Source organism: Fomitopsis serialis (genome assembly GCF_022376445.1).
Source record: "Fomitopsis serialis strain Sig1Antser10 chromosome Unknown B0H18scaffold_55, whole genome shotgun sequence".
NCBI classification, from domain to species: domain Eukaryota; kingdom Fungi; phylum Basidiomycota; class Agaricomycetes; order Polyporales; family Fomitopsidaceae; genus Fomitopsis; species Fomitopsis serialis.
Window position 1 is genome coordinate 89,268 of NW_025955015.1, and position 26,584 is coordinate 115,851.

At 55.6% G+C, this 26,584-nt stretch overlaps 9 protein-coding genes across 9 annotated transcripts; 6 read left to right on the forward strand and 3 right to left on the reverse strand.

The window, feature by feature from the left end:
* The first annotated feature begins 347 nt into the window (after nucleotides 1-347).
* On the forward strand, nucleotides 348-3,582 carry B0H18DRAFT_1018488 (uncharacterized protein). The gene is made up of 6 exons (XM_048029378.1): nucleotides 348-753; nucleotides 804-936; nucleotides 993-1,379; nucleotides 1,438-1,488; nucleotides 1,540-3,050; nucleotides 3,111-3,582. The coding sequence occupies exons 1-6, from the start codon at nucleotides 557-559 to the stop codon at nucleotides 3,481-3,483; spliced, it is 2,652 nt and encodes an 883-aa protein (XP_047891218.1). The 5' UTR covers nucleotides 348-556; the 3' UTR covers nucleotides 3,484-3,582.
* A 1,614-nt stretch (nucleotides 3,583-5,196) lies between these two features.
* On the forward strand, nucleotides 5,197-6,395 carry B0H18DRAFT_910468 (uncharacterized protein). Its single transcript, XM_048041546.1, has 3 exons — nucleotides 5,197-5,546; nucleotides 5,599-5,978; nucleotides 6,026-6,395. Exons 1-3 carry the CDS (start codon nucleotides 5,461-5,463, stop codon nucleotides 6,322-6,324), a joined length of 765 nt encoding a protein of 254 aa, XP_047891219.1. The 5' UTR covers nucleotides 5,197-5,460; the 3' UTR covers nucleotides 6,325-6,395.
* A 79-nt stretch (nucleotides 6,396-6,474) lies between these two features.
* On the reverse strand, nucleotides 6,475-10,863 carry B0H18DRAFT_1018494 (APC amino acid permease). The gene is made up of 17 exons (XM_048029379.1): nucleotides 10,637-10,863; nucleotides 10,447-10,579; nucleotides 9,705-9,833; nucleotides 9,566-9,639; nucleotides 9,428-9,502; nucleotides 9,291-9,363; nucleotides 9,080-9,228; nucleotides 8,437-8,462; nucleotides 8,075-8,103; nucleotides 7,989-8,012; nucleotides 7,871-7,914; nucleotides 7,644-7,688; nucleotides 7,501-7,588; nucleotides 7,245-7,434; nucleotides 7,002-7,182; nucleotides 6,909-6,944; nucleotides 6,475-6,785 (listed from the first exon to the last, which is right to left on the reverse strand). Exons 1-16 carry the CDS (start codon nucleotides 10,802-10,804, stop codon nucleotides 6,909-6,911), a joined length of 1,464 nt encoding a protein of 487 aa, XP_047891220.1. The 5' UTR covers nucleotides 10,805-10,863; the 3' UTR covers nucleotides 6,475-6,785.
* A 2,052-nt stretch (nucleotides 10,864-12,915) lies between these two features.
* B0H18DRAFT_879565 (uncharacterized protein) lies at nucleotides 12,916-13,662 on the reverse strand (the record flags this gene model as incomplete). The annotated part of the gene is made up of 4 exons (XM_048040704.1): nucleotides 12,916-13,127; nucleotides 13,187-13,299; nucleotides 13,420-13,569; nucleotides 13,625-13,662. Coding segments are annotated over 4 exons (513 nt in total), but the record flags the coding sequence as incomplete, so codon positions are not given.
* Nucleotides 13,663-14,092: 430 nt separating this feature from the next.
* On the forward strand, nucleotides 14,093-15,028 carry B0H18DRAFT_522358 (uncharacterized protein). The gene is made up of 3 exons (XM_048038437.1): nucleotides 14,093-14,539; nucleotides 14,597-14,749; nucleotides 14,803-15,028. The coding sequence occupies exons 1-3, from the start codon at nucleotides 14,150-14,152 to the stop codon at nucleotides 14,956-14,958; spliced, it is 699 nt and encodes a 232-aa protein (XP_047891222.1). The 5' UTR covers nucleotides 14,093-14,149; the 3' UTR covers nucleotides 14,959-15,028.
* Nucleotides 14,982-16,759, reverse strand: B0H18DRAFT_1121027 (uncharacterized protein; the record flags this gene model as incomplete). The annotated part of the gene is made up of 2 exons (XM_048034257.1): nucleotides 14,982-15,373; nucleotides 15,439-16,759. 2 exons carry the CDS (start codon nucleotides 16,757-16,759, stop codon nucleotides 14,982-14,984), a joined length of 1,713 nt encoding a protein of 570 aa, XP_047891223.1.
* A 199-nt stretch (nucleotides 16,760-16,958) lies between these two features.
* On the forward strand, nucleotides 16,959-17,631 carry B0H18DRAFT_522439 (uncharacterized protein). Its single transcript, XM_048038439.1, has one exon. It carries the CDS (start codon nucleotides 17,076-17,078, stop codon nucleotides 17,511-17,513), a length of 438 nt encoding a protein of 145 aa, XP_047891224.1. The 5' UTR covers nucleotides 16,959-17,075; the 3' UTR covers nucleotides 17,514-17,631.
* On the forward strand, nucleotides 17,612-19,997 carry B0H18DRAFT_522407 (Sodium/hydrogen exchanger family-domain-containing protein). Its single transcript, XM_048038438.1, has 5 exons — nucleotides 17,612-17,721; nucleotides 17,976-18,050; nucleotides 18,099-18,175; nucleotides 18,235-18,441; nucleotides 18,497-19,997. Exons 1-5 carry the CDS (start codon nucleotides 17,710-17,712, stop codon nucleotides 19,938-19,940), a joined length of 1,815 nt encoding a protein of 604 aa, XP_047891225.1. The 5' UTR covers nucleotides 17,612-17,709; the 3' UTR covers nucleotides 19,941-19,997.
* A 2,988-nt stretch (nucleotides 19,998-22,985) lies between these two features.
* Nucleotides 22,986-26,325, forward strand: B0H18DRAFT_1018514 (guanine nucleotide binding protein, alpha subunit). The gene is given in 13 exon segments (XM_048029380.1): nucleotides 22,986-23,167; nucleotides 23,182-23,262; nucleotides 23,965-24,118; nucleotides 24,181-24,201; nucleotides 24,252-24,418; nucleotides 24,535-24,790; nucleotides 24,814-24,883; nucleotides 24,939-25,057; nucleotides 25,113-25,168; nucleotides 25,251-25,539; nucleotides 25,596-25,654; nucleotides 25,733-25,766; nucleotides 25,825-26,325. 12 exon segments carry the CDS (start codon nucleotides 23,182-23,184, stop codon nucleotides 25,872-25,874), a joined length of 1,356 nt encoding a protein of 451 aa, XP_047891226.1. The 5' UTR covers nucleotides 22,986-23,167; the 3' UTR covers nucleotides 25,875-26,325.
* The last annotated feature ends 259 nt before the right edge of the window (nucleotides 26,326-26,584 follow it).

Consider the following 26,584-nt stretch of genomic DNA (forward strand, 5'->3'; position numbering starts at 1 on the left):
AACATTGAAAGGCGTGGCTTCTGATTGGCTAGCTTTCAATGTTCGGGACAGTAACATACATTATTTTCGGTTATCTAGATAATCTACACGCTTTTACCGTGTAAGTCACAATGTTAGGACTGCGCAGAAGGTGATTTGTCCGCTGTGTGTGATATGAGCAGCGGTCACGGCCAGACCGAATGGACGAGTCGAGGAGAAGGCGGACCACGGTCGAAGCTGGAATAAAATAAGTCGATGTCCGCGTTCTTAGAGATGGTCGCCAGGTCGTCTACTCGACATGTCTATCCGTTGAACCGCGCTGAGGATGATGAGAGGGAGCTCGAGGGCGAGGTCGCGGTCACGGTAATACTTAGTTCAGCACTTGCTGCATTAGGAAGTCAGATCTTGCTATGGGCGCTTGATGGCGCTTGACCAAATTTTGGGCATACCGCTAACCGATAAGTTCTGCTTGCGCCTCTCCCACCAGCAAACTGTGTACGCTGTGCCCATAGTGCCTCCAGTGTTTCCGTCTACTCACAGAGCTAACTGGACTTCCTCTGATCTGTCATAGCCTTTGATGGCGACTGCTTTGCGTCTTCCACCGGGTTTACTCGATCTTACGCTCAGTCGCGTTTTCGCACGAACGCCTATAGCTAGCGTGCGTCCATGGAGAGGTTGCGAGACAGTCCTTCGCAGACATGGACACAGCGCCGCTGTTCTGCTGCAGCAGTCGCCCGCAGACTACGACTATGATGCATTGTCGTTGTACTCAGCGTGAGTTGCATGGGCCGTGGTGGGTCGCTTGCTTGCTGACAATGCACTAGCAAGGGAGAGGGCACGGATAGAACAAAGCAGTCCACCGAAGTGTCTTTCCAGGAGGAGTTTCATAACCAGAACCGCGCGCTATCGGAGCTGGAGGAACGGGTCCGCGCACTGCAGGAAGCCGTGAAGGACCAGGTATGTCCCTGACGTACTGGTTAGCTTCGCCGAAAAACACTGAACCGAGGTTACAGACAGCTCTCACCGACTCCGCGTCGTACTCAGAGGAAGACCTTCTGCAAGTGTACGAGGATGTTTTGGCGCTGCCCCCGTCCATGCCCTCGGAGCAAGACAAAGCTGTCGAGCCGCGTGACATCGCGGTAGAAGATGCAGCACTTCTTCAAGGGATAGCAATGCGATGGCTCGAAGGCCTAGACTCTCCGGCGTCTTCGTCTACAACAGACGTCAGCGTACCACGCAGTATAATCGCTCGTCTGCGAGAGGTTGCCGCAGGCCTCGAACGTTTGGACCAGCCCCTTCCGCAGCGTGAAGGCGAAGAGAGCAATGTAGATGAAATTGCGCTTTCCGTGCCGACTGGCATGCTCACTACCGAGGAGTGGCTAGCCCTCATACGCACTTTTGTACGTTATGTTCCCTTTCTTTGTGGAGCTGTCACTCATTCACGCCTTTCGGTCGTAGTTCAGAACCGATGACAGCGCCACAGCGGAGACTGCGCTTAGTCTGATGAAGGTTGGGAGCTCCTCTGCTTTTCGCTTGCGTTGCTGAATTTGACGTTCACAGTCAACCGGTGGGCTGGGCCTTGAGGAAGCTGTCAACGAAGTTCTCGCCTCATATGCGTCTGTTGGTGATGTAACCAGCACGGAAAGAGTGCTACAGGCCCATGCACCGTCGCCCACAGAAGTACAGCGAGACTTCCACATCAAGGCATATTGCAAGGCGTTGGCTCCTGGCGCGCTCCCGCTGCGTGTGGAAGAACTCCTGCACGAGTATGAATCCCGCGGGCTACCAGCGCCGATGAAGTCGTACACCCGCGTCCTCACGGCCCTCCTGTCTTCGCGGACAAGACCGTCCCTCGGCCACGCTCAAGCTTGGGATCTCTTTGCTCATATGCGTTACGCTGTTCACCCCGAACCGGACATTGCGCTCTACACCCTGATGCTTCGGTCGTGTGCACACCCTGCGATGCCTGCGGAGCCCGAGCGTGCCCTCGATCTCTTCACAGAGGCTACGGTGGACCACCGGCTGGCGCCGACTCCCGCGGCGTTTTCGGCTGCGATATACGCGCTCTCGCGCAGCGGGGAGAAGCGTTATATCCGGGAGGCGTTCCGGCTCGCGAAGCAGATGGTAGATGGCGACCGCGACGCACGGGGGATGAGCGCTTTCCGACCTGATCGGCGGCTGGTGGACGCCCTGCTGGAAGGCGCGAAGCGAATTGGGGACCTCGCGAGAACCCGCTGGCTTCTCGCCGTTATGGTGAGGCAGACCACACAGGCTGCCGCTCATGCAGCCGAGGATGCAGGCGGCCGCAATGCGCCGGAGTCCTGGCACATGTTACTCAACGAGGGCATCATGAGGCATGTCTTCCATACGTATGCGTCTTACAAAGTGCCGTTCACTCCGTCGCTGGCAAAGATAGTCGAAGAACCCGACGCAAGGACCACCCCGAACGAAGCGAACCTGTCGGAAAGCGAGAACAAGGATGCCTCGGAGACATCAGCTGCAGAGGCAGCGACGGATATGGAGGAAGACTTCGCGTCCTCAGGCCTGCCAGTGCAGGAGGACATGTCTAGCTTTTCACACATCCCGCCTCAGTCTCGTGCCGAAGTTGCTAGGGAGGTCGATATCCTGTTCTCCCGGATTGTCGAAGATAACAGGCTGAAGCATGACTTGGCCGAGCGCTTTGACTTTGGTCAAGAGGAGCCCACCCTGAGCCCGGGACCGTTTCAGCATATCGCACTGACAACGCGCCTCCTCAACGCCTATCTCTCTGTCCACTACGTGCACTCTCGATTCGAGGTCTGGGGTGAACTCTATCGCACGCTATTCGACCAGCTGAACGTCCCGCGAGACGCCAAGACGTATGTCGAGGCGCTCGAGCGTTGTTCGACATCGCACAGGTCGGAGCGACACCTGGCGCTCCGGCTGGCAGAAGAGATCTGGGGCAGCTGGCAAAGCATCGAGGGAGCGTGGTCTGTGGGCGGCGTGTCTGACCGTAATGACCCTGCCGTCAGCACGCTGAACGCGCGGCTGATTGAACGCGCAAACGTCGCTATGATTCGGATCCTGTCCCTGTAAGTGTAGATTCGATCCCTTCTAGCACCCGGGGCTGATCATTTGTGGCTGTATCTTAGAACGGGCCAGGCTCGACGTGCGCTCGACGTAGTCCAATCCTTTGCTGCGCGTTACCCTCCAGGACGGCTTCTCCGAGTCGAACCCAAACATCCTCTCCGATCCTCTCGTTCTGTCCTCGAAGGTGCGAGACCGCTCGTGAGGTTGTCCAGCTCCGTGGATATTCCCGACGACACCGTTCCACCGCTGCTTACGTTTACCGATCTCGAGGTTCTACACTCCCGATTAGTGAGAAGTGACGATAAGGCCAGCATCCGCTATGTCAAATGGTTATGCAAGACGTACGAAGGTTACCTCCGGAGACGACGGGATGCTGCAATGTTTGTTGCTCCGCCTAAGCAAAGGCCCGGTGCGGTCCCGACTTCGGCGCAATGATTCTTGGGCGCGGAAGTGTTGCTTGAAATGTAATGTACACGCGTATAATCTCCGGTTTAATTGGTTTGTTCGGATGGTCGCAGCATTGTCACATGCAGAGCGTCTTGCATCGCCAACACCAGTCGTGTCGCCGCTAACTTGTCTGAAACAGCGGCTCACTTGGTGGTATGCCCTGGGTGCTGTATGCATCAGTGCTCGTATAGTTAACGTCACGGTTAGCGAAACTTCCAGTTTTCTTCTCATCTTACGGAACTCACTTCCTTATCTTCTGTGTCAGGGCGTAATCGGGGTCGCACGGTGTAGACGGCTCCCGGGGTTCATAAAAAGCCCATTCCATCGCTCAACCTACGCAACTGCAAGCATCAAAACTCGAGCGCAATGCCCTTGCAAACAGGCACGGGTGTCTAGGACCCACACAAATCAACAGGATAGAGTTTGGTGACCCCTGTATCTCTTTCCCGTTCACCAGATACAGCGTCGGCTGGCAATGTCCAACTCAGCCGATGTGTAGTCCGCTAGCATTGCAGCTAGATGGCATGGTACTAGCCCACCAACGTGATTAATATCGCCATATAACGACGCTCGGTGATAATGTTGGGTGCGACTTCCTCAAGAATAGTGCCCACCATAGTGACTTATTGAGGCGTAGCCGACGCCTTCGGACAGCTGACGAATGGTGTTCTCGCCACACTGCACGGGATATAACGCCACGGCAACCTCTATGGCCTCATGGCGTATGCGAAATGAATCGTGTTGCTGTCATCTGACATTTCGCGGCCATGGGCCTTAGCGAAGATGAGCAACATATGCCCCGAGGATCAGTGTTTGTGGTTAGTACAGATTCTCTCTTCGGAGTTGATTCAGTCTACACGCTTTTCCTGTCTAGACGCAGGCCATGCAGGCTCGACAAAGTCTCGACATCGAGCTGTCATTGCTGGACGTGGCCCTTGACTTTTCAGGAGGCGAATGCGTCCGGATATCACACGGCGCGAAGCTTCAAAGACGCCGACAAGGTACAGCGGGCCGTATCCTGGTAATCTCCCTCCCACTATGGTTGTATTACCGAGAGTAACGCGGAAGTGTCGTGGACAGCCGCAGGGCATGAATGACGAATAGTTGGTCACGAAACCTCTTACGGGGAGTAAAGTGCCTGTTTTCCTTCTCTGTTCTTGGTCAGTTCTCTGTGCATTCCTCTGGCACGGTCGCCTAGTCGGACTACAATATCTCAATTGTCCGCCGCAACTGTCGTGGGCACCACAATTCATCTTTCGCGTGTCGTACGATAGCATGCGCCATCCTCAAGTCTGCCACGGCCCCTTGTGCTATACCACGTGTAATCACTCAAGTTGACCTTGCCCTGGTGGGACGGTTTAGTACGCCTACGTATCAGGTCTTGACGTTGTCTTTCCATTGATCATGAGCTCGATCTAGAGATCCGGGGATCTTGTCGTGCGGTTGATCGTCGACCCCGCCATTCGGCCGCTGTCCCTTTCCCAGCGCCAGACAAGGTTGACCGTGGAAAATGGAGCGATTCTTGCCTTGTGCCTTGGGGTACGCTTAGCGGTGGGTAGTTACGCCCTCGGTGCCGGAGTGTACAAACACTGCGGCCATCCAACTCCCTTTACAATTAGACCGCCTACTCCGGTCGGAGGTGTGTCAAGGCCGCCTTACCCACACGGGCGGCCTCTCACCCATGATATACCTTTTCAAGAAGCTAGAAGGCATTCTGACGAGCCATCCCGCGTATTACCAGGCCACATGTGCTCCTAGGTGCCGAGCTCGGGAGGTGGCGATGATCGGAATTCACTAGGGGATGGTGTCCCTACTGTATCCATCCACTTAGCGCGATGGAGTGCTTTGGACCGCAATGGCTCGGACATCCGACGCCTCTGGGCGCGCATGAAACAGTTTATAAGATCGCCATCCAGAGGTTGTCATTGCTGTCCTCCACCGTTTGCATCGCGATAGCACCCAGCCATGGCTGTCAAACATGAGATCACCCTCTATGACGTTCGATGTACATTGGATCCCCCCGCATGGTCTCCTAATGTCTGGAGAATACGGTACTTGCTCCACGATACTCACCTAGGGTGCATGTCTGATGCATGTTGACAGCTTCGTCCTCAACTACAAACGACTCCCGTATACCACCTGCTGGTTGTCATATCCAGATATCGGCGATGTTCTCTCCGCTGTAGGAGTCCCCCCGACTCGCACTCAGAAGCCGTTTTACACGGTCCCCTCCATCGTGGACCAGATGGATGGCCTACACGTAGCCCTCTCGGACTCAGCGAACATCGCCATGTATCTCGAGAAGACGCATCCTCTGCCGTCGATTTTCCCCGATGCTGACCCTGGTGTACAACTCGACTATATCGACTTCATGGAAGAACACGTCTATACCCCTATGATTTTCATGACAGTCCCTAGTACAACGCGAATCCTGGAAGGTCGCGATCTCGAATATTATATGGCAAGCCGGAAAGGTTTCCTAGGTCAGTCTGTCATCTTACTCAACGGCAGTAGCTCACGGGTAGATAAGGCGTCGCATTGGAAGACATGTTCCCTCCCCATAAGCAGCCAGCAATCTGGCGGAGTTTGGAGGAAGGTCTGGATAAGCTAGCCTCACTCATCGACAACCTGCCGCGTCGTGGTAGACAGCGGCGCTGGCTGTTTAGCGTGACCGAAGGTCCGGGTTATGCGGACTTCGTTCTCGGGGCCATCTTCTGTTGGTTCGAGAAGGCAGGTCCAAAGGGAGCCTGGAGTCGGATCCGATATCGTAACGGCGGGAAGTGGGATCATCTGGTAGAAGAACTGCAACCTTTCTCGAAGGTGATGTAATGTACGTGTGCGGCGTAGCGCACTGGATTGAACTACATAACTTGTATGTCAGCATCAGCGTGTAAAGGGCCGATGGATCTCCGCTCCCGATCATACCCAGCAGCGATTATGTCTCCCTGACGTTATGTACATGGGTGACGCCATGAGCGCACCGAGGATGCCGAATCGCATAAGTCGTCAATATGACTTCCTATGGCGCCGTCATGATTTGTCCGGCATACTTACTTCCTCTATCTCCGGTATGCAGCACTAACACTAACGACAGGAAACATACGTGTGTTGGATTACCGCTCTAGCCTCCTCCCGTACACTTGATATATGTTCTAAACCTAACTTGCATGTCTAAGACACATGACAATCACATTCAGACCGCCCCTGTTTTCTCATCATCGAGGGAGGTGGACGCCACTTCCTGTTCATCGTGACCGCTGACACCAGGGCCCTTGTAATGGCGATGTGCGCTATGAAGTATCGTCAGCTGGCTTAGCTGAGGAACAAATTGATTAGACACGTACCCACACACATACCATACACTGTATTTAGGGGAAGTCAGACTTATTCACGGTGGAGATAACATACCAGACTCACCCAGAGAGGAAAATCACGCCCACCGTGATTACCTATTGTGCGGGCCAGGCTGTCAACACGAGGCGTAGAGGACGGATGCAAGGACGTACCGATGCGTAGTTCATATTCGTTTGGGTCACGGGAAGTTCTGTCGGAATGCAGAAGATCACGCAGACGAACATCGTCCAGAAAATGCACGCCAAGTTCGCCGTCCAACCTAGCAGTCCGTCACCCATGTAAAAGGGTCCTGGTTTGAAATGGACATCGGGATGGTTCCTGTACAGCCTTTTCCTGTGGTCACAAGAGGAGCATAGTCAGCCCGCTTATCACATCGTATAGCCGGGTGCACACACAGGATGATAGGGATGATGTACGAGGAGTCTAATGCGATAGCGCATAGGGCGAAGATGGCGTTTGCTGCGACGGGACTCGCCAGGTCCAGAAGTCCGGGAAGAATACTGAAGAACGTCGTGAACCACACCGCACGCAACGGCGTCTTCGTCCATGACGTTACGTGTCCAAAGTATTCACGATCCGGGAGCGCTGGGGAGACGCGTCAGTTAATACCGCATCGGAATGCCACCTGGCAGGATTGACTGAGTCACGTACCATGATCGCGACTGAATGCATAGACCATCCGTGAACAGGCCTGTAATGCCGTTTGACAAACGAAAAACGCCGTCAGGCACACAAAGCTCTGAACCGACGTCAATCAGCATCGGGGTTCGAAAGGGTAGCGTCTAGGTACCAACCCATAGGAAAAGAGCGCCAGGTTTTCCTATACGCAGCGCCATGATCTGCGGACCCGACGGTGTCAATTAAACTCTCGATTGTCAGGCGACCACAATGAGGCAGGTATACCTCAAGGAAGGCCGAACCAGATGCGCCCGGAAGGTTCTCCCTATGTCAGCAGCATTGCGTTAGCTAAGGGGAGACTCGCGTCGAATAAGCGCACTCACAGGGGGCCGGAGCAAAGTACCATCACGATGTTCAGAATCCAACCGATCAAACCTGTTCCGATGACTGCAGTTCCGGGAAAGTTCATGTACCCGCTGTCAGCTAGACATAATCGAAGATTACGTGCGCTCTGTCCTCACCCGCGATGAAAATAGCCGAGGGCGCTGGAATTGAAAATCCATGTTAAAAGAATTATAGACGAAACGGAGGGAGTAGGACGGCGCACCTGCATATGCTGCTCGCTTCACTTCCTCCCTGTGGCCTCTCTATCAGCATGCGACGCCACCGCAAGAAAAGAGCTGCAGCTCGTCAACGCCACCGAACTCAAAACGGAGCATCTCCTGCGAAGCGCAGCAATGGGAACCACTCCCCACAGTACCTCTCCTCCTCGGAGCTTGACCGCGATCGCACTAGTCCACTCTCACGCCCGATTACATGAGGCACTTCGAAACGAGGTGATGTGGGTAGAAGCGATGCTGTACGTTATGGGCGCATTCGCGGAGCAAACGAGGCTTCGTGAGATACGGACCGCGACCCGGTGGCCGTTCACGAGCACAGAAACGTGGGGAAAACTGAGAAGATACGTACGAGATGTGCGCGGTAGCGTCGTAGTCCTATCCTACTATGAGTTCCCGCGCAAATGCCTACATGGAGTTACTTACCGTCATCTACAAAATTCAAAAGTAATTAGCGTCAAGTTGAATGGCGCTCGTGTAGATTATAGAGGAAATTGCAAGGTACACGCGGAAAGAAGACATTACGAGAAACAGCTACCTCGTCGCCGCGGGCCCGCGAGCGCACGGAACAGAGTCGCACCGGGTGTACATGAGCAAACATCCGTGGTTTCTCTCCGCTCTCCTCCCGCTCGCACACGCACGGCCCTTGCTTCAATGCCTCTCCACAACAGCCGGGACTACCGGCGACGGACTCTTTCCGGTTCTAGTTTCAGCTCACCCAACGAAGGGCATACCCACGGGGAGGCAGCCAATCTCCAATCGTCTACTTGAACGGCGGTACATGCAATGTTCTGCACCGCAGCCCTGAGCAGGTTCGGTGACCGCACAGAGTTTCGCTACCTGTTGCGTTCACAGCCCGTCCGATGCAGCGCGAGAGACACGGCGAAACAAGGTTTTTCATCTCGTACTCGAGCAGTCGTGCACATTGGCCCCTGCACCACCGTGCGAACTGTCCACACACACTCTCGCCTACGCCACAGAAGGAAGTGACTCACCGTCCACTGGACACTCAGCAACCCGAACAGGAACGCGAGCCCCGTGTTCCACCCGCCCGTCTGGTTCACGATGCCATCGGAGCCGAAGACGTACGAGGCGGCGTGCATCTCGGAGCGCGGCGTCATCGCAAGGAGTACGATGATGATGACTGTGGGCGGGCGTGAGGGTCAGTCAACGGACGTTAGCGGCCAGACGGAGGAGGGTACGCACTGATAGTCGCGCCGAGATTGACGAACACAAAGGCCTTGGTGATGTGCGCGAGTTGGCGCGTCGCGAGGCAATTCTGTCGCGCACGCACGCGGTCAATGCCAGATCTTTAGCACGCTTCACACAGAAGGATGACTTACGAGAAGCCCGTTGAAGACAAGAAGACCGGCGAACAGGCCGACAGTCATGCCTTGAGTGACGACGTAGTCACCATCCTGCAATTTCATCCAGTCCAATATGAGCTTCCAGTGCGGCACGGCACAATATGCATGCCTGACCTTCGCAACGACGACCGCCGCCCAGATCATGTTGGCCAGACCGAATTCCGTCGAAGACAAACCAGCGACTTGGCCTGTCCACCCATTAGTCCCATCATTAATTCTCCGGCCCGATGAGGAATGAGCATTCGATACGCACCGAGCAGGTTGAGCCAGCCGACGATCCAGCCAACAATGGCGCGGTGGCGCGGCGGGCAGAGCTGCGCTGACGCGGTGTAGAGGCCGCCGCACGTCGGGAATGCGCTGACGATCTCGGCGATGCTAGAACCTACGGTGAAAAGAATCCTTGCTTAGCTCGAGCTTGGAAACGCAGTCATGGGACGAGACGGTGGGTTGCGCGTTGTTTGTGCAAACAAGATTACAAGCAGTCACAGTTATTTCCACCGTGTCAGGCTCCCTGAATGTCAAATTACACTCAAGCGGAGTGTGGCGGTTTCGATGTTTCGCCCCCACGTCGTACACCTATACAGCTACTGGTACGCTGAGTGCGCACCAGGCTGAGGAGGATATTATCTTGCGTGACCACTTGAGACACGTTCGCTGCGAAACAGCGGCACGATGTGGAAAAAGCTGTCAACGGACTGACGACAAGATGGCACCTGAGCGTCACAGGTAGCCACCATCGCCCGAAGAGGCTCCCGTGTCAATGTCCGCTACACCGACAGAAGCCGCCTGATAAAGCGAATGGGATACCTCGAACAGAGCCTCTCGTGAGAGGGTTGTAATGACTGGTACCTGTGCCATTGGCTGGCACTGCGAAAAAGATCCAAGTGGCAGCAACTCAGCAGTCCAGTCACCGCATATCAAAGCGCACGCGTAGAAGCTTGAGATAACCCACGCGCAGGACGGCAATCCAGAACAAATGGGGGGCAAGCACGCACCGAGAGTGAAGCACATGCAAGCACCAAGGATCCAGCACCATGTCACCGACGCGGGGCCACCGGTAAGGAGAGGCGTATTGAACGTCGTCGCAACACTGGAGCAGAGTCCCATGATACTGAACGCAAAGCTGATCTATGTGCGCAGACGCAGATTAGGAGGATCGCTCGCGAGCGTAGATCGTGTGCGCACCGTCGCCAGGTTGGAGAACTCGCGCTTGAAGGAGGGCACGTAGCCAAACTCCGCGAGCAGCCTGTCGTCGGCGTCGAGGCTCCCATTGGGGGACTGGGAGCTTGTTACGGACCTCGCGTCCACGTCGGTGCTCGGGAGGCCCTCCTTCGTTCCGGGGAAAGTCGACATGGTCGTACGGAAGAAAGCTGGAGCAGGGGGGAGCTCGCAGGTGGGTCCACGCGCACTGGGGAGGTGGAGAGACTAGAGGAGCCGCTATCAGCTTCGCGTTGACGTTCCGCCACGCACGCAGCAGAGCGGGTAGATAGCACTTGACAGCGAAGGCTAGACGAGTGACCAGGCGAAGAGCTGGCGCTCCTGGAGATGCGGAGAACGGACAGAGGGATCTCACGCTGTCCGACGCCCTGATAATCGGCCTCATAGCGTGCCCGGGCGATAAAACTTGGAAAACCCATCTCCGGCTCCGGAGGGCGCATCAAGGGGCGGGCGAAAAATGTTTGCCCGCCAAGGTGGCCGCTGTGTATCTTGGCGAGTTCGATCACGATCGCGCGGGAGCGCGTCCACAGTAGCGTCTCCGATACACACGTGCTACCGGTCCTCACTGTTGGCCGCAAATTAAATATTCACTAGCTATGACATTCAACGCGGGCTATTACTTGTTACTGCCTGTTCACAGCTGGTTCCGAGTTTCCTGTGCTAGAAACCTTATCGTGACAAGCCAGTCCAATCCACGAACTATCTGGCAATTTTCTCGGGACTCGGCGTTAGATGCAGTCGGTCGTTCAGGGGCGGCATTATCATCGCGCACCATATGCAAGAACCAAGGTTTCGTCTGCGGCGGATGTAGAAGGTTGATTCACCACAGATATATCCTCAAGGTGCGAAGATCCTTCTTCTCGACTTATCTGATTGTCTGAAAACTGACGGGACGAAGAGGGAACGACGTACTATGTACGCAATGCCGCGTACCTTCGCTGGACAGGAACTGCCAGGCCAGCTGACAGGAGGTGTCATGCAGCGCCCTTCGTAAGTTCCTTGTCCCTTCCTTTGCTGTCGTCAAGGATCGGCGGATGTTCTATGGGAATGGTTCCTGTCCCGGGCCTCCTCCGGGCCATCGGTGTGTTTTGGGAGTTCGTCAGCCGGGTCTGGCAAGCCGGTCCGCTGGCAGTGAGGACGGAAAACCTCGTCAATGCGATGATCTCTATGTCTGTGATCTCTGTGTCCGCAAGATCGTGGATAGGTGTGGCAGCTAGCTAGCTACTAATGGTCAATCCTCTCATGCCACTGCGTTTGATTGTGATCAAGGAGCATAGCTATATACCGGTGAAAGGCTCTCGCCCATCACGGATGGAAAACCCTCCTCATCTCCTATTATTTCTATGTTGCTGGAGAGCGAAACTCAGCCATCTCTCGACTAGCCACATGGACCCCGACAATTGTCTCTGCCAGCTTGAAGTCTGGCGTGTCTAAGTATCTGAGAGTGTCCCGAGCTAGACTGCTGAGCTCCTATCAGTACAGTACTTCTCCAAATGGCCAGGTTTCAGCCTTTGCGGGTCAGGTTACTGTACTCAGTATTCACTGGTAAGAGCATGATATGTGTGTTCAACGATGGCATACCAGAGAATGAGTGTTGCCTCGCTGAGGCACGACAGTACTAATCTCAATATCCCGGTCCCTTCGTGCCTGCCACATTGGCAGTGGAGGAACGGCGCCGTCGCCGTAGTCTCATACCAAGACCCTCCACACGGCTCACACGTGAGGGGCTTGTGTCGAACCTAGCCGTCGCCGAGAGTTACCGTACCTATAAATGAAGCGTGACGCGTGCAGGCGTCTTGCCTCACTACGTTAACGTCTACAGAAGTATCAGTATGTACCAAGTAGGTCATTCGGCTGGCCGGCGCGGAAACTGAATGATTATACGTGCGTCTTCTGGTTCACCAGTCATTTATGACCTCAGTGATACAGTAAGCTCTAGCATCCACTGAACAGACAACAGACCCAGAGGACGTCAAGAACATCAAACCCAAGTTCATCACCTGGCGTACACACATATGTAAGTACAGTAGATGCAACAACAACAGCCAAGAGAAGACCACTGTCCGTACAAAACGTTCGAATCCCAAGAGATGGCGGAGTCATCACGAGCAACGAGCGGACGGGATTCAAGCGACGAGACAGTTCAACACCAGAGAGACACAAGAGTTCCCAAGACAGAAAGAGGGTTGTCCGTAGTGATGCCACGGGCCTCCGGGAGGCCTTTTCCACGTCTGAATGGGTGGAGATCATAGGAGGAGCGCGGACAATGAGGCGACACCGCACGCGGCGATCACACCCATGACACCGCCGGCAGACATGCCTAGCTGAGCGGGGGCTGCGCTCGCAGAGTTGGACGTACTCGCACTGCTGCCGGAGGACGAGGGCGAGGTGCTGCTCGCGGCGGAGCCTGAAGCGGAAGAGCTCACGCTGGACGGGGAGACGGACGGGGCAGCAGACGCTAGAAGCCACGCGTGAGAGTCCGTCGTGTGTGATGACACGATGCGCGGAGTGACTTACTGCCTGGAGCGTCGACGGAGAACGTGCCGCTCGTCGCGTATACAACCGACGCGTTCGCGGGGTCCACGAAGCTCACCTGGTAGTTACCACCGGTGACGAGAGTCACGTTCGTCCTGCGGGCAGGCGGGCAGTGTGTAAGCAGTGGGAATCACGCAACGTGGAGGCAACGCTTACACTGTGAAGCTCTGCGAGGGTGCGGGTCAGCTGGGGGACGCATTCCGGCTGGCTCGCACGGGCTTACCTGCGTGGTGAGGTTGACATATTGCGCAATGCTGAAGTTGCCATTGAGCGTCGTGTTTTGAGTGTTGGACACAACGATGTCAATCGGGTTTGGGTCACCGGGAGTGTAGTCCCAAGTGATGGTGTTCGTCTGGTTCTGGACCCTGTCAACCCGACGGTTCAATAACTTCTGCCATTATCCCGTGAGCGCACACTTACCAGTACTCAGAGTCAGAGGGCGCGAGGATGGTGATCGCGGCTATTCAACGTTGTTCGGTTCCTCAGCCACACAGAGACGGCGCCATTGACGTACCGCGCGCGGCCGGGAGAGCGGCAAGAGCAGCGAGGAAAAAACGCATTGCGGATTTGAGGGATAGAGGAGGGGTATACGCAGGACGACGAGGGAAGGTGGTGGTCGAAGAAAAAGACCAGACGGTGGGTAAAGAAGCTGTTGGGCCCTGCGGGAACCATAAGGAGCGCACGTGACGGCGATTATCTTCAATGAATCCATGTCAATATTGGGACGTCCCTTCAGTCCTGTCGTCCACAGCTTAGCCTCCGTCATGCGGACGTCCTCTTCGCTTTATAATAGATTGGTCGTTGCTATGCCAGAGTCTGATGAAGGAAACTTACTGAACGCTTGCCTCGCAGGTATCATTCATACGAGCCACCGCACAGTCACCAGTACTTCATTTTGGGCAATGGGGAAAGACACGGGCCGTCGCTACCCGCGCCCTTCCCTTGATGTCCCCATGGCGTAGCTTTGAATCCTCGGTTTCCATGGCGTGTTTTATCATTTCTGTCCAGTCGGATTTGACACTGCTATTGAACATGATGTACACCTGTGTTGCCCGACGCCAGGATCTCCGCCGCCCCCGGATACATGGTAGACACCGACCATGCGCTCGCGGAACTCGCTCCCCTCGCGCATACCCCCGAGACAGCTGCGAGTGTTTCATATGGCATATGTACCGCCTGAGACGGTCAAGGAAATCGTGCAGAAGGCGCGCGGCGAGCTGGGAGTGGAGACAAAGAGCGAGGTTCAGCTCGCATCATCTCTCGACCTTTCTGAGTTCAAGGAGACTCGCACAGGGTACCTGCAGGGCCGAAGGAAGGACCTTTGAACCATGCAAAGTAAGTGCAAAGATAACTCATGCGGTTGTGTCTGATCACGTCAAGTTCTGGCTGCAGAATCCTGCTGGAGGGGGGAGGGCAAGTTGGACTCGGACTTCGTCGGGGACGACAGCAACGAACTGGTCAACCCGGCTCAGAGCATCTAGAAGTGGAAAGCTGCTGAGGATGTTGTCCGGCACGCAGACGGCAGGCCTTTTTGCTGAACCTGTAGTAAGTTCTTGCAGTACATAAGGCATGGCGCGAATACATAGTGTTTGTTCCAGCTATTTAAAACATCGGGTTCCAGTACAAACGTCGGAGGCTCAAAGGTCGTTATGGTAATCGATGTCATGGTCCATACGTGCTGTCACCTCCGTGGCTCCAAGGCGTCGTTGCACTCAGCAGCAGAAATCAAGCAATACACCACACTTATACAGTAGTTGAACTGAATGGCAAGTCACGTTCAGAACAACCCCACGGTCCTCTCGACCGTGAGTATACCACGCGCATGCCACGGCGCAAGCATCATGCGCATCTGCTCCAGAAAGAGATCCTCCCTCTGCGCGTACCAGCCCAGCCTTATGTCCAATACCACAGACCGCAGCGTCGCGAACACGGAGCGCTGCAACGGTGCAAGGCGGCCAGGATCAGGTATGGACTTGGCAACTCGCGCCTCGAACGAGGTGCTGAAGAGCAGCCCGAAACACATCGAGAGCTTGATCTCCTCGAGATGGTTGCTGTGGACTGTTGAGAGGAAGGGCAGGAGCGTGTCCTGCACGGGGGCCTCTTCGAGCGACTCGATGTAGGAGTGGAGGCGGCGTAAGCGGGTGTTGTGACGAAGATCGAAATGTGGGTCTGCATACGTAGATAGGACGTTCGTCAACGCGTATGACGGATGACAGGACACGAGATGCACTCACGTTCTTTACCCGCTACTTTGCTTCTCTCGTGCATGTTTAGCAAGGATGGGCCGATGGCTTGAAGCAGCCTATTTATCGAAGATAAATAGCTGTCCGTCTGCCAAACCTCCAAGGTATGTATTCCCTCGCAGATAGCCGGAGTGGCGATGAGCCAATCTACGAGGGCGAAGAGTATGTCTCCTGGTAGATTGCTACCAATGCAAAGATGACCCAGCTGCGACAGTACTGAGCTGTGCGACGGTCCGCGAGCCCGAATGCCTAAGTTAATGCCCAGAGATAGACGTTTATGGCTAGGATACGAGATACCCTCCAGTTCCAGTCTGTGCAGACGCGGCAGGCAGGAAATAGCGCGTTGCAGATCGCAAAAGTTGGAGAAGGTGACGTTGGCGAGGGTTAGCTCAGTCACCGACGTGCAGAGACGGAGCGACCGGAAGAATGTGTGATGAGCTGGGGCGGCCGTGCAGTTCCGGAAGGCCAGGCACTCGAGAGATGGGCAGAGAGTCAACAATGCACCAGGGGAAATGCTCTCTACGGAGATGGGTCTTCGCGGACTGTTTCTCTCGCCATCGTTCTCGCCATCTGGAGCAAACACGATGTTGCCCCCGTCGAGTTGCAGCGATCGCGTGAGAGAGAGGCGTTCCCTCACAGCAGCGTGCTGATACCCCGATTGTGCGAGCAGGCTGAATGTCCCTTGGCGCGAGATGACGATATCTGTATACAGGAGCCCCATGCAATACTCGAAGCATGCATGCGAGACAAGCGCACAGTCCAGAAGACTCTGGTTATCGCTGACGAGCCAGTCGATGACCTGCCAGACGATCTCAAGTGGGATGCGGTCGTTGAGCTCTCGAGGAAGGCGCGATAGCCTGTCGCTGTCGGCACTTGCATTGTCGGGTATGAGGAGTTGGGTAAACAAAGGGAAAGATTCCACATCGATGCGGGATGAACGACTCCAGGAGGATGGTTTTCGACGACCGTAGGGTAGACATTTTGGAGGGGATGGCGCTTGGTCGTAAAAGGAGCGACCCAGCAGGGATGTTCCTTGGTCGCAGTAGGAAATGCGATTCGAAGGTCTAGTAAAGTAGGATTCTTGGTCGTAGGATGGGGTACGACCTGGAGGGTCATCGAAAGATTCGAAAGGCAGCTGGCCAATAAAATCATGGGTGGGCGATGCGTTATCCGAGGGCGGCGGGTGCTTGAGATCGTACACGCAGCTGCCAGAGTCGATGTCAGCTTCTGTGAGCGCAACGATCCGTGAAGAACGGTTCAAAATGGTCGCACTGGCAGACCATCGTTTAACTGTTCGTTTGATCCGTTGCATAGCTCTTCCACGCAGATTCGAAAACTGCTTGCTTGCACAGGGTAGTGGTCAGACGAAGAGTGCTGTCCACTGTACGCACCATGCTCCATGATTGACACTGACATGTACTGACAGCCCTGAGTCCGGTGCGGTAGTATAGACGCTGTTTAGCGCCTCGCCCACGGCTGAGCCAGATGGGCGTCTATATCTCTACGTGGGGCATAGCATTCGCCCGCCAACTTGCCCACCACGACTCGTTCGCTCTGGTTGTCCTGGCCGTCAAACATCTGGGCCGACAATCGGGATTGTACACTACAGGTCTCGTAATCTCGCTCTAATGTCGTCTAGTCTCCCACCAACGCCCACGACCGCGGTTCCTTCGCCTTCCATCACCCCTGCACCTCCAGAGGAAGAAGAGTACTATTCGTCATGGTCGCTCTTCCTGGTCTGCGGCCTCCTCGTTCTATCGCTGTTCACCTCGTACTATCTGCAAATCAAGCGAATACGCGCAATACACGAGACACTAGTCGCGATTATTGGAGGGATGATCGTGGGTCTGGTTGTGCGCCTCGCACCGGGGACTATGATTCGGGAAATGCTGGTGAGTACTCCTGTTCCCCCTTTCCTGTGTTGCATCGTTGTCTCTTGCGTAAAACGGAGTAGTCGAGATCTGGGTCGTGTAATCCGACCGCATGTCCGACCGCTGTACTCGGTCCGAGTAACGTGGTTGGACCGGTTGCTGCAGCTACCACTTTGCTGTCGTCCTTGCTATTGAATGACCTGTACGTGCGATATATGCATTCGAGTCAACGCTCTCAGCTATAGAATCGAGCCCTTCAAGCGAGGCTCATGCTTGTCAGTGCTCGGCATCGCAGCTCCGCCGCTGTGCCCCCACTGACAGCGAGCAGCACAGTGCCTGTACTGTATGCCCACTTAGACATCTCCCAGCTTTTGGATTTACTCGACTGCCGATGGGCTATTATGTGCGTGATGCTTCAGACCTGTTATGATTTATGCTATGTCAAAGGCGCTGGTTGCATGTAGCAATGCTGCGCATGCAACGCAGTTGCATGGACTGATTGGGTCCGGGAGGCCAACGTATGCCTCAAGGTTGGATGTTCTGTGACGCACGAAACAAGTTATGTTGTGCGACTGGTTCCGTTCCATTTCTTACCGGACGAAACTCTGTTATCGGCATGAGAGATGTACTGACATATTGACTTGCGCGGTCCCGTAGACCTTCAAACACACCCTGTTCTTCAACCTTTTGCTGCCACCAATCATCCTCAACTCCGGCTATGAGCTGAAACAGGTGAATATTTTGCAGAGCTTCGTCATCTCCATTCTAAGACGTGAATAGGAAAACTTCTTTCGAAACTTTGGCTCAATCTTGACCTTCGCATTCCTCGGGACCTTCATATCGGCGGTCGGTGTCGGGTGCGTATGCTCGATACTTGTGCGTTGTCCTGATATGCCACTTACCACGTCCAGCACAGCGTGCTGGTGTACATCTACTCTTTCTTAGGCCTCGAATCTCTTGAAGTCGGGCTGATAGAATGCCTAATATTCGGTTCAACGCTATCCGCGACGGATCCGGTCACTATTCTTGCCATCTTCAACCAGTACAAGGTTGACCCCAAGCTGTACACTGTCATTTTCGGCGAGAGTCTGCTGAATGATGCAGTCAGTATTGTCATGTATGAGTGAGTACCGCCACGCAGGCCCCTCAGCGTCGATGTGCTGATTGCGTCGTTTCAGGACACTGACTCAATTTCACGGAACGGAGATCTACGTCTCATCCCTTTTCCACGGGATCGGTATCTTCTTGCTGTCCTTCAGTGTCTCAATGGCACTCGGCGTCGTCTTCGGTCTCGGAATGTCGCTCATCCTGAAACACTCGTCCCTAATGCTGTATCCCTCGATCGAGTCGTGCCTCGTCGCACTCTCCGCCTACACGTGCTACTTCTTCTCGAACGGCATGTCCATGTCCGGCATTGTGTCGCTGCTATTCTGCGGCATTACGCTGAAGCACTACGCCTACCACACCATGTCGCGGCGGACCCAGCGCGCGACGAAGTACATCTTCTCGACGCTCGCGCAGCTCTCCGAGAACTTCATCTTCATCTACCTCGGGCTGTCGCTCTTCACGAGCCCGCCGTCGTCAGAGAAGGTCACGAACTACGTCAAGCCACTGTTCATCACGATCACGACGGTCGCGGTGGTCTTCACGCGCTACGCGGCGGTCTTCCCCTTGTCCGAGGCGATTAACCTTTTCCATCGGCACGTTCGTGGGCAACGTCAGGAAGAGCTCCCGCATTCGTACCAGATGATGCTCTTCTGGGCAGGCCTCCGCGGTGCAGTCGGTGTGGCGCTTGCGGCTGGGTTCAAAGGCGACAACGCACAGACATTACGAACCACTGTTCTTGTCGTGGTGGTGCTTACCGTAGTTGTCTTCGGTGGCACTACGGCGCGGATGTTGGAGGTTCTGGGCATCCGAACAGGGGTGGAGGACGAAGAGGCCAGCAGTGATGACGACGAAGACTTCCCACTTGGCCGGACTGGGTGGTACAACAGGCGCAGCTCCCGGTGGAACACCTTCGAGGAAGACACCAGTGTGTTCGCGACGCAGCAGGCAGGGCTCTTCCACAGCCCGCGCCTCTACAACCACCAGATCCAGAACACGCCCCTCCCCAATAGCAACAACAATATCTTCTCCGCGGCATCTTCCGATTCACTGGAGTCGGATGCTGAGGTTCTCCCACTGGCGATGGCGCCGACGAACGGCGCGGCGTCTCCGGGTGGACGACGCAAGTCGCGCGAGGGCCCACCAGTCGCTGGGCCGTCCAGCGGAGGGGTGGATGATGGGAAATGGTTCCAACAGTTGGACGAGCGGTACCTGCTCCCGCTCTTCTCGAACGCAACCGCGAGCCGCGTGTGGCATGCGCGGAAGGGTCGACGGACGTCTGGCATGAGCACGACCAACGGGACGCGACTGGGCACGCCTGTCGAGTCCGACGAAGAAGCGGATGACAGACCGGAGGTCGACTTGACGGCCGCGGCGACTCGCGCGGCGAACGCTGGCGCGGAACCAGCACGCAGCCAATCCGTTATCGACATCGACCAGAGCCGGATCGAGCGAGGGCTTGCGAGCCCCATGCTGCGAAGAGACAGCGAGGGCCAAAACCGCGATCGGGAGTCGTAGAGCATTCTAGTGCGTCGTGTCTTGTTGTCTTATCTTATTCTTTTGTGCTTTGGTTTGGATTGCATTGTCAGTATATACATAGGACGATCTCTGTGGTGAACAAGAATTATGGTCTCAAACTCGCAATTTCAGACATCCATGGGCTCGCAACTGTGTTGCCACAGCCTGTTGGGAAGTGTGTTGTGAAACGCAGTATGTTGGGACCATAGCAGTGGGTCGCGTTTGGGACACGGTCATGTGTCTCATGAAGCGTGGGCACGTTCGGCGCGTGCAGCTGCTCCATTTCCGAATAGCGACATTGCAGCATGGATTTAATGCGGCGCTGTGTTCAATTCGGAATTGAGCAACCCTTCCTCTCGTGCAGGTCTTCACCCCACTTCCTCTCACATCTTCACCATGACGACGCTTCACAATTCTGCACGAACAATGTCTTGTCTCGCGATGGTGCCGAATGCTCGTCACGCCGGTTCTATAGGTAGTGAATCTAGTCAGTGGCATTCAGAGAGCAATACTGACATGAGTTGCAGAGGACATCGGTCGGATTCATTCTACCTCGCGGAAGACGACAGTGCACTGCGTAAGCAATCCATGTCTTGCCATACTCCGGTACGCTCATTGGTGCCGGTTTCGTATCTGCCAGTCGAACTCCGGGCAAGACAACGGACGTTTGACGGCGCATACACCCGATGCGCGATGTCAACCTAGGATACTCCTTGACCATTCTGCGTCTCTTTGACAAGCGTTTTGCGAACAGTGAGTAGCATCGGTCACGGAGCGACGATCTCTCAGTTGACTGATTGCTTGTATTCCTAACTCGTGTTGAGTCGGCATTGTTTATGCGATCCTAGCCGCCTCCTCTACGTGGTTGCCTTCCTTCGCCATCGACAATCCCGCCATGACTTCGCCGACAAGCATGTCGGGCGGACGTGGGCACAGGCCTTCCCCACGGTAGGCCAAGTGGCAAGCAGAACTTCGGGCGGCCGTTGACGACAGCCAGTTGGCTCGTGCTTCTGTTGACGGTCATCGTGACACTCGTAGAGGTTGCCTTGTTAATGCTGATTTTGCGGATGGACCTGGCGAACGTCGCCGCGGAGCAAGGCATCACCAACAGCAGTATGTCCCACTCTTGTTGCGTATCACTGTCTTCAGTCATCGCGCAGGCGGCTCGTAGGGCACCACGAAAAAGTTCGTCCGATATGTGGTAGTCTTCCTAGTGTTCGAGGTAAAGATATCCATCTACTTAGAAACCCATCGCATCTAGTGTGCCTGAATACGAGCGCCTCGGTGGGTTCTCACGAGGTTCCTCCCAAGTTCTCCCGACCGAACACTGGCAGATCGGCGACTGCTGCCTTGTATACCGTTGAATATGTCCAGCTCTACCTAGCTTGAGCTCATCGTCAGCAGGGCCTCTCGCCGCAGAGCATCTACTCTTGCCTCGAAGCGGGATCTGCGAAATAGTCATACGAAGGCTCGACCATACTTCGCTGCAGTGCAACGCCTTGCTACCGGGTCAACAGACAGCTACGCATCGGATACCTCACAACGCGATTCGGATTGCACCTCATTGGTGTCGAATGATTCGGATATTCTATTGTCGTGGTACCTCTGCGCGTGTATTTGTGTGCTTACATGGTGTTTTACCTAGATCGGCATCACGAACAGTGTAGGGGAGCTGCTGGAGGAGGGGTCTCCACCACGCAGTTCGATACATTAAAGTGGCGCTGTGATATTCACCCCGGACTTTACCAATTTACTGTTCCAAGCATATGGTTCTGGAGCGTGCCCTCGATCCGATCTGAGTGGACGCAGTGCGCGGACCTCCGCGCCATCTAAATGCGACCAACACGGTGCAGCATCCATACCTCGGCTGGGGATACACTCTAGGACAGTTCACCCCCCTCATCCCAACATCAACTCGTATTCGACATCATTTTTTGCGGGAACTGGTCAGCATCATCCAGGCTCGCTGACAGAACGCCTTCCTGAACTCGCCTTCCGGGCGGGCCAATCGCAAATTTTCGCCAACTCGGGGACGTGCCCGTGAACATTGGACGTTGAACGGCACTCCGGATGCCACCACTTACTAGTGCGTGTCGCTTCTTCTCCTCTGGAACATCGTGACGGGCCATTGGTGGCGTTTGCAGTACCAAGACAGCATTCTCTACAACGGGACGGTCGACTACGCCGACCCGTACCTCGATATCCAGTACCTCAGGGCGTCCTGCGGCATCGCAGACTGCGGGTGGGGCAACATCCAGTGCAGCGGAGACACGGTCTGTGCTGTGGCGCGGAGAGATCGTGCGCTGGTCGGCGTCGCCGTGGTACCTGTGGGATGGACATCAGTGCAGAGGGGACTCCGCGATTTGGTTCCCACTCAGCTCCTTGGGCTTCGGGGAACCGCTTCTACTTACACGGGGGATGTAAAAGCCCCCGACGCGTTGCACATGCCAGATGCGAACGTCGGATCGGGGCCGCATCATTCATGCAGTTTGGCCATGCTCGTGTTCGCCCCGCCTCGAGGCTGCCGACGCCGTGGTGAAAACAGTGGCCGCATGGCGGATCTAGCGAAAGTTGCTAAAATTGCTAGTGTTTGCGGAGGCTCTAGATCGCATCAGACGTCGACATTGAGCACGCATGGACGCTAGTAGGCAGAGTAAGCGTCGTTACCACCCGCTAGGCCTGCTATTGTGTCGCCTCTACAGGTATTTTTACCTCTAGCGGTAGCGGGAGACTTGCGATCGGCCCGCCTTGCGCCTCGAAGTTCTGCTATGACACTTGTACGTCACGTTTGCGCGAATATGTGACGCGTGGAGGCTGCTAGGCTGTCAAGGTAACAGATCATCTGGTAGAACTTGGAAACAAGCCGGTTTTCGTTGCGCGCTATTCGGGAGAGCCTTGAGTGACGGTGATCTTCCGCGTCTTAGTCAGACCTGCGAGTCAGCACGTACTCGAATGCTCGAGCTTGGCTCGAGCCCATTGGTCGGAACCAGGGGAATATGAGGGTCTGCACAGGTTTGACCTCGGTATGGCCACTTGCTTCATGGTGGCAGATGTGATGAGTCGGCGACGTGGTTGAATCGTGTTGTCGTTGTTCCCGGGCAAACCGACTTGCAAAGGAAAGTTTCGACGAAGTTTCCGCGAGAACTGTCAGATGCGCATTGACATCACTGACATGATACGTCGTCGTGGCAGTCCACCGTCCAGCACAGGTAGTCTAAGTATTGACTCTGTCGACCGTATCATGATATGGAATGTCTGCATTGCATCAGAGTTGCGACTCACCGAGCTGCAGAGTCGGAGCGTTTGCGAGCGCGGATACCCGGTGTGCCAGCGCGACGCCGTGTCAGGGCACATGCCGCAGTGGATGCCGGCGGTGATGAGATTGAGTTGCACGCTGGGGAGTTCTGTTCAGCCGAACACAGGCACGGTGCAGCGAACGCGCCCCACCAGGGCAACCAGGGAGGCCTGAGGCCTGCCTGAGTGATTGCGGCGGTGGCTGGTGGCATGAGCGCGAACTGCAACTGCGGCTGAGTTGTGGATGCGCGCACTGGATATGTGGTCATACGCACACACAAAGATTGCCAGCTGCCACTGTCGAGGACACCGTTGTTATTGTTTCTGTCTTCTGAGATGCGCCGTCATTAATGAAGAATTCGAAGAAGCAGCGGCGCTGTAGCTCGTGCGAGTGACCATAATGAGCTGAGACTAGTCTGCGTTACGGCAGGCATGCAAGCTAAGTATTAAGGCCTCAGCTTGAGTTATCGTCGTTGCTAATTACCAATTGTTCGTTGGGCAGTCAGTTCGTTACGGGCACTCGCTGTTTGCATCGACGTCGCTTGCGGCCAAGCCTCGATCCAGGCGGCTCTGCGACGCCCATATGTCCTAGCTGCAGCCTATATAACCCTCAGCGGCACGCCACCACTATTACACCCCTCCTCGACCTGCCCTCCTCATACCCACCCATGGGTGCACCGCTTGATGCTGACGACCCGCTCGCCTCGCGGATCGCGCCCCGCCAAATGAGACAGCCGACCAGCGCGACGCACGCCTCAGCGCCGAGGCCGAGGCCCGGCGGATAAGCGAGAAGATTGACGAGCAGCTCAGAGTGGACAAGGCCGCACAGAGAAAAAGGCGATCGCAGACCGTAAAGGTCCTTCTGCTCGGCCAGAGCGAGAGCGGTGCGTCTTGTTGATCTTCGTGTGCGCACGGGCGTCGCGTGATTGTCGACTTCTGTCTCCAGGCAAGTCGACGACCCTCAAGAGTGAGCACATCCCGCCACACTCATACACCTATCTGACGCCCCTTTCATAGACTTTCAACTAACGTACTCGCCAACGCGTGGGCAGAAGAGCGCAACTCATGGCGGACCGGTCATCCAACTCAATCTCGTCCGGAACATAAACTCTATCCTCGACATGCTCGCCGAGGAGATGTCCAGGACCTCCTCACATCCCAGCACCGCCACCGGGGACGCCGATGTCTCTGATGACGAGGAGGCCGAGGCTGAGGCTGAGCCCTCACTCACCACGCCGCCTCCCTATCCATGTCGTCCACCGCCCCCCTCCGCTTCACCGACCGACACGCGCTGCTCAAGCTGCGCCTAACTCCGCTGCGCGGGCTGCAGCGCGACCTCGAAGACACGCTCGGCGTCTCCGGCACGGAGGACATTGAGCACCCGCTGCAGCGCTCGACTGTGCGCAGCCCGACGGGGCGTACATCCCAGGAGGCGTATATCCGCTCGCACACGCTGTGGAAGAGCAAGCTCCGCTCGGCGAGCGAGGGCAACTTCGACGGCATATTCAAGCGTAACCGCGAAGCGAAAACCCGCGAGGCAATGGACATCTCGCGGGGTGCAAGGACGATATCCAGGAAGTGTGGGAGGACGAGATGGTCCAGGAGATGCTGAGGCGGCGCAAGTTCGTGATCGAGAGCGTGCCGGGCTTGTGAGTGGCTTCTTCCTTCATGGTTCAATATGGGATGCGGGCTGAGCATGTGCAGCTTCTTGAACGACGTGGAGCGGATCGCAGCGCGAGAATACGAGCCCTCGGACAACGATATTGTCCGCGCACGGTTACGCACGATGGGCGTTCAGGAGTACGGCATAAAGTTCGAGATCGGTAAGCGATCAATCCGGTCTGGCAACGACACGCGATCTCACTCTCCCTTCCTCAGGACCTGCGGCGGGCACGGAGTGGCTCATGTACGACGTCGGCGGGTCGCGAACTCAGGTGAGCGTCCCTCCCTTCTCGATCGTCTTTCCCCAAGTCTATCACGAACCGCAATGCTCACGCGGCCCCTCCCTCCCCACAGCGCGCGAAGTGGTTCCCGTACTTCGACGACTGCGACGCGATCATCTTCCTCGCGCCCATCTCGTGCTTCGACGAGCGGCTCGCGGAGGACCGCAAGGTGAACCGGCTCGAGGACAGCTACATGCTCTGGCGCCTCGTCTGCGCGTCCAAGCTCCTCCAGAACACGCAGATGATCCTGTTCCTGAACAAGTACGACCTGCTCGACCAGAAGCTCAAGCGCGGCGTGAAGGTGAAGGACCACGTTAGGAGCTTCGGCGACAGGCCGAACGACGCGGAGACGGTCAGCAAGTGTGAGTGGTGCGTTTATGTGGGGGTGGGAGGGTGTGCTGACGGTGGGATGCTGCAGACTTCTCGCAGCATTTTAGGGAGATCTCGAAGCGGCATTCGCCCAGCCACGGCAGTTCCGTGTACATATGACCTCCGTCATCGTGAGTATCCATCGTGTGTCCGACATAGTCTGAGGCCTGATCATTGTTTACGCAGGATACTAAAGCAACAGCAGTTACTCTCGGTATTGGTACGTACTGTACACCGTCCTTCTCCACTAGCACCCCAGGGGCTAACCTTCCATCCAGTCGAAGAGGGCATCCTCCAAGCTCACCTCCGCTCCGTCGAGCTCATCTAACTTACATCCCCCCACGCATCCTTCATAGACCTCCTCAACACTCGCCCTTACCTCACACCCGCGTAATTGCACCTCGCCTGGGCCGTCAATAATGTACTGTACACTTCTATTCGCTCCATATCCGAGTGGTCCACGGGTGGGTCGTCCTGGTTTATGCGCTGTGCTTGAATCCGACGGCCGGGTTGCTTGTCGTCGTCACCGCCACTTTTTATGAATGTCTAATGCTGATTATGGTTTACGGATACTGCTGTTGTTGTTGTTGTGTTGTCTCTGTGCCTCTGCCTCTGCCTCTGCTTGCGAATCATCTGTGTATTGCTACGACTCATATCATGCCTCTATGTATGCAATGTATGCAATGTTCTCCTTATGCTCGGGGTTGCATTTGGCTTGGCGCGCGAGAGTAGGTGTAAATATTTCTTTTAACTGGTTGCGTATGTCTGGAATTGAGACCAAATGGAAATGCTCTACCTGGTGCTTGCATCTGGTTCTCTTCGCTTGGAGTCTCGCATCGCCGCTGACAAGCCTATCACACGTCCAACCGATGCAGGAAGAGAATGGCATAGGAGGACTGCGAGCGTAACAGATAACAGAGAAGCATTACGCGTCTATCTATATCTACGGGGGCTTGGAGAGAAAAATCGTCAATCCTTCGAGGAAGGTTCTATATCGGCACCTCGTCGGGTTTTGCGTTAGGTGATCGTGATTAAGTC

Coding starts and splice junctions, on each gene's coding strand:
- B0H18DRAFT_1018488 (XM_048029378.1), top strand. CDS start 557: ATGGCGACTGCTTTGCGTCTTCCACCGGGTTTACTCGATCTTACGCTC. Junction 754..803: donor GCATTGTCGTTGTACTCAGC/GTGAGTTGCATG, acceptor ACAATGCACTAG/CAAGGGAGAGGGCACGGATA. Junction 1,380..1,437: donor TAGCCCTCATACGCACTTTT/GTACGTTATGTT, acceptor TTTCGGTCGTAG/TTCAGAACCGATGACAGCGC.
- B0H18DRAFT_910468 (XM_048041546.1), top strand. CDS start 5,461: ATGGCTGTCAAACATGAGATCACCCTCTATGACGTTCGATGTACATTG. Junction 5,547..5,598: donor CCTAATGTCTGGAGAATACG/GTACTTGCTCCA, acceptor GCATGTTGACAG/CTTCGTCCTCAACTACAAAC. Junction 5,979..6,025: donor AAGCCGGAAAGGTTTCCTAG/GTCAGTCTGTCA, acceptor CGGGTAGATAAG/GCGTCGCATTGGAAGACATG.
- B0H18DRAFT_1018494 (XM_048029379.1), bottom strand. CDS start 10,804: ATGTCGACTTTCCCCGGAACGAAGGAGGGCCTCCCGAGCACCGACGTG. Junction 9,503..9,565: donor CGGCGGTCGTCGTTGCGAAG/GTCAGGCATGCA, acceptor ATGAAATTGCAG/GATGGTGACTACGTCGTCAC. Junction 7,435..7,500: donor TGCATTCAGTCGCGATCATG/GTACGTGACTCA, acceptor GCGTCTCCCCAG/CGCTCCCGGATCGTGAATAC.
- B0H18DRAFT_522358 (XM_048038437.1), top strand. CDS start 14,150: ATGTCCCCATGGCGTAGCTTTGAATCCTCGGTTTCCATGGCGTGTTTT. Junction 14,540..14,596: donor GGACCTTTGAACCATGCAAA/GTAAGTGCAAAG, acceptor TTCTGGCTGCAG/AATCCTGCTGGAGGGGGGAG. Junction 14,750..14,802: donor GCCTTTTTGCTGAACCTGTA/GTAAGTTCTTGC, acceptor TGTTTGTTCCAG/CTATTTAAAACATCGGGTTC.
- B0H18DRAFT_522439 (XM_048038439.1), top strand. CDS start 17,076: ATGTCGTCTAGTCTCCCACCAACGCCCACGACCGCGGTTCCTTCGCCT.
- B0H18DRAFT_522407 (XM_048038438.1), top strand. Junction 18,176..18,234: donor ATATCGGCGGTCGGTGTCGG/GTGCGTATGCTC, acceptor CGTCCAGCACAG/CGTGCTGGTGTACATCTACT. Junction 18,442..18,496: donor GTCAGTATTGTCATGTATGA/GTGAGTACCGCC, acceptor GCGTCGTTTCAG/GACACTGACTCAATTTCACG.
- B0H18DRAFT_1018514 (XM_048029380.1), top strand. CDS start 23,182: ATGATATGGAATGTCTGCATTGCATCAGAGTTGCGACTCACCGAGCTG. Junction 24,419..24,534: donor CCGCCACCGGGGACGCCGAT/GTCTCTGATGAC, acceptor GCGCTGCTCAAG/CTGCGCCTAACTCCGCTGCG. Junction 25,767..25,824: donor AGCAGTTACTCTCGGTATTG/GTACGTACTGTA, acceptor CCTTCCATCCAG/TCGAAGAGGGCATCCTCCAA.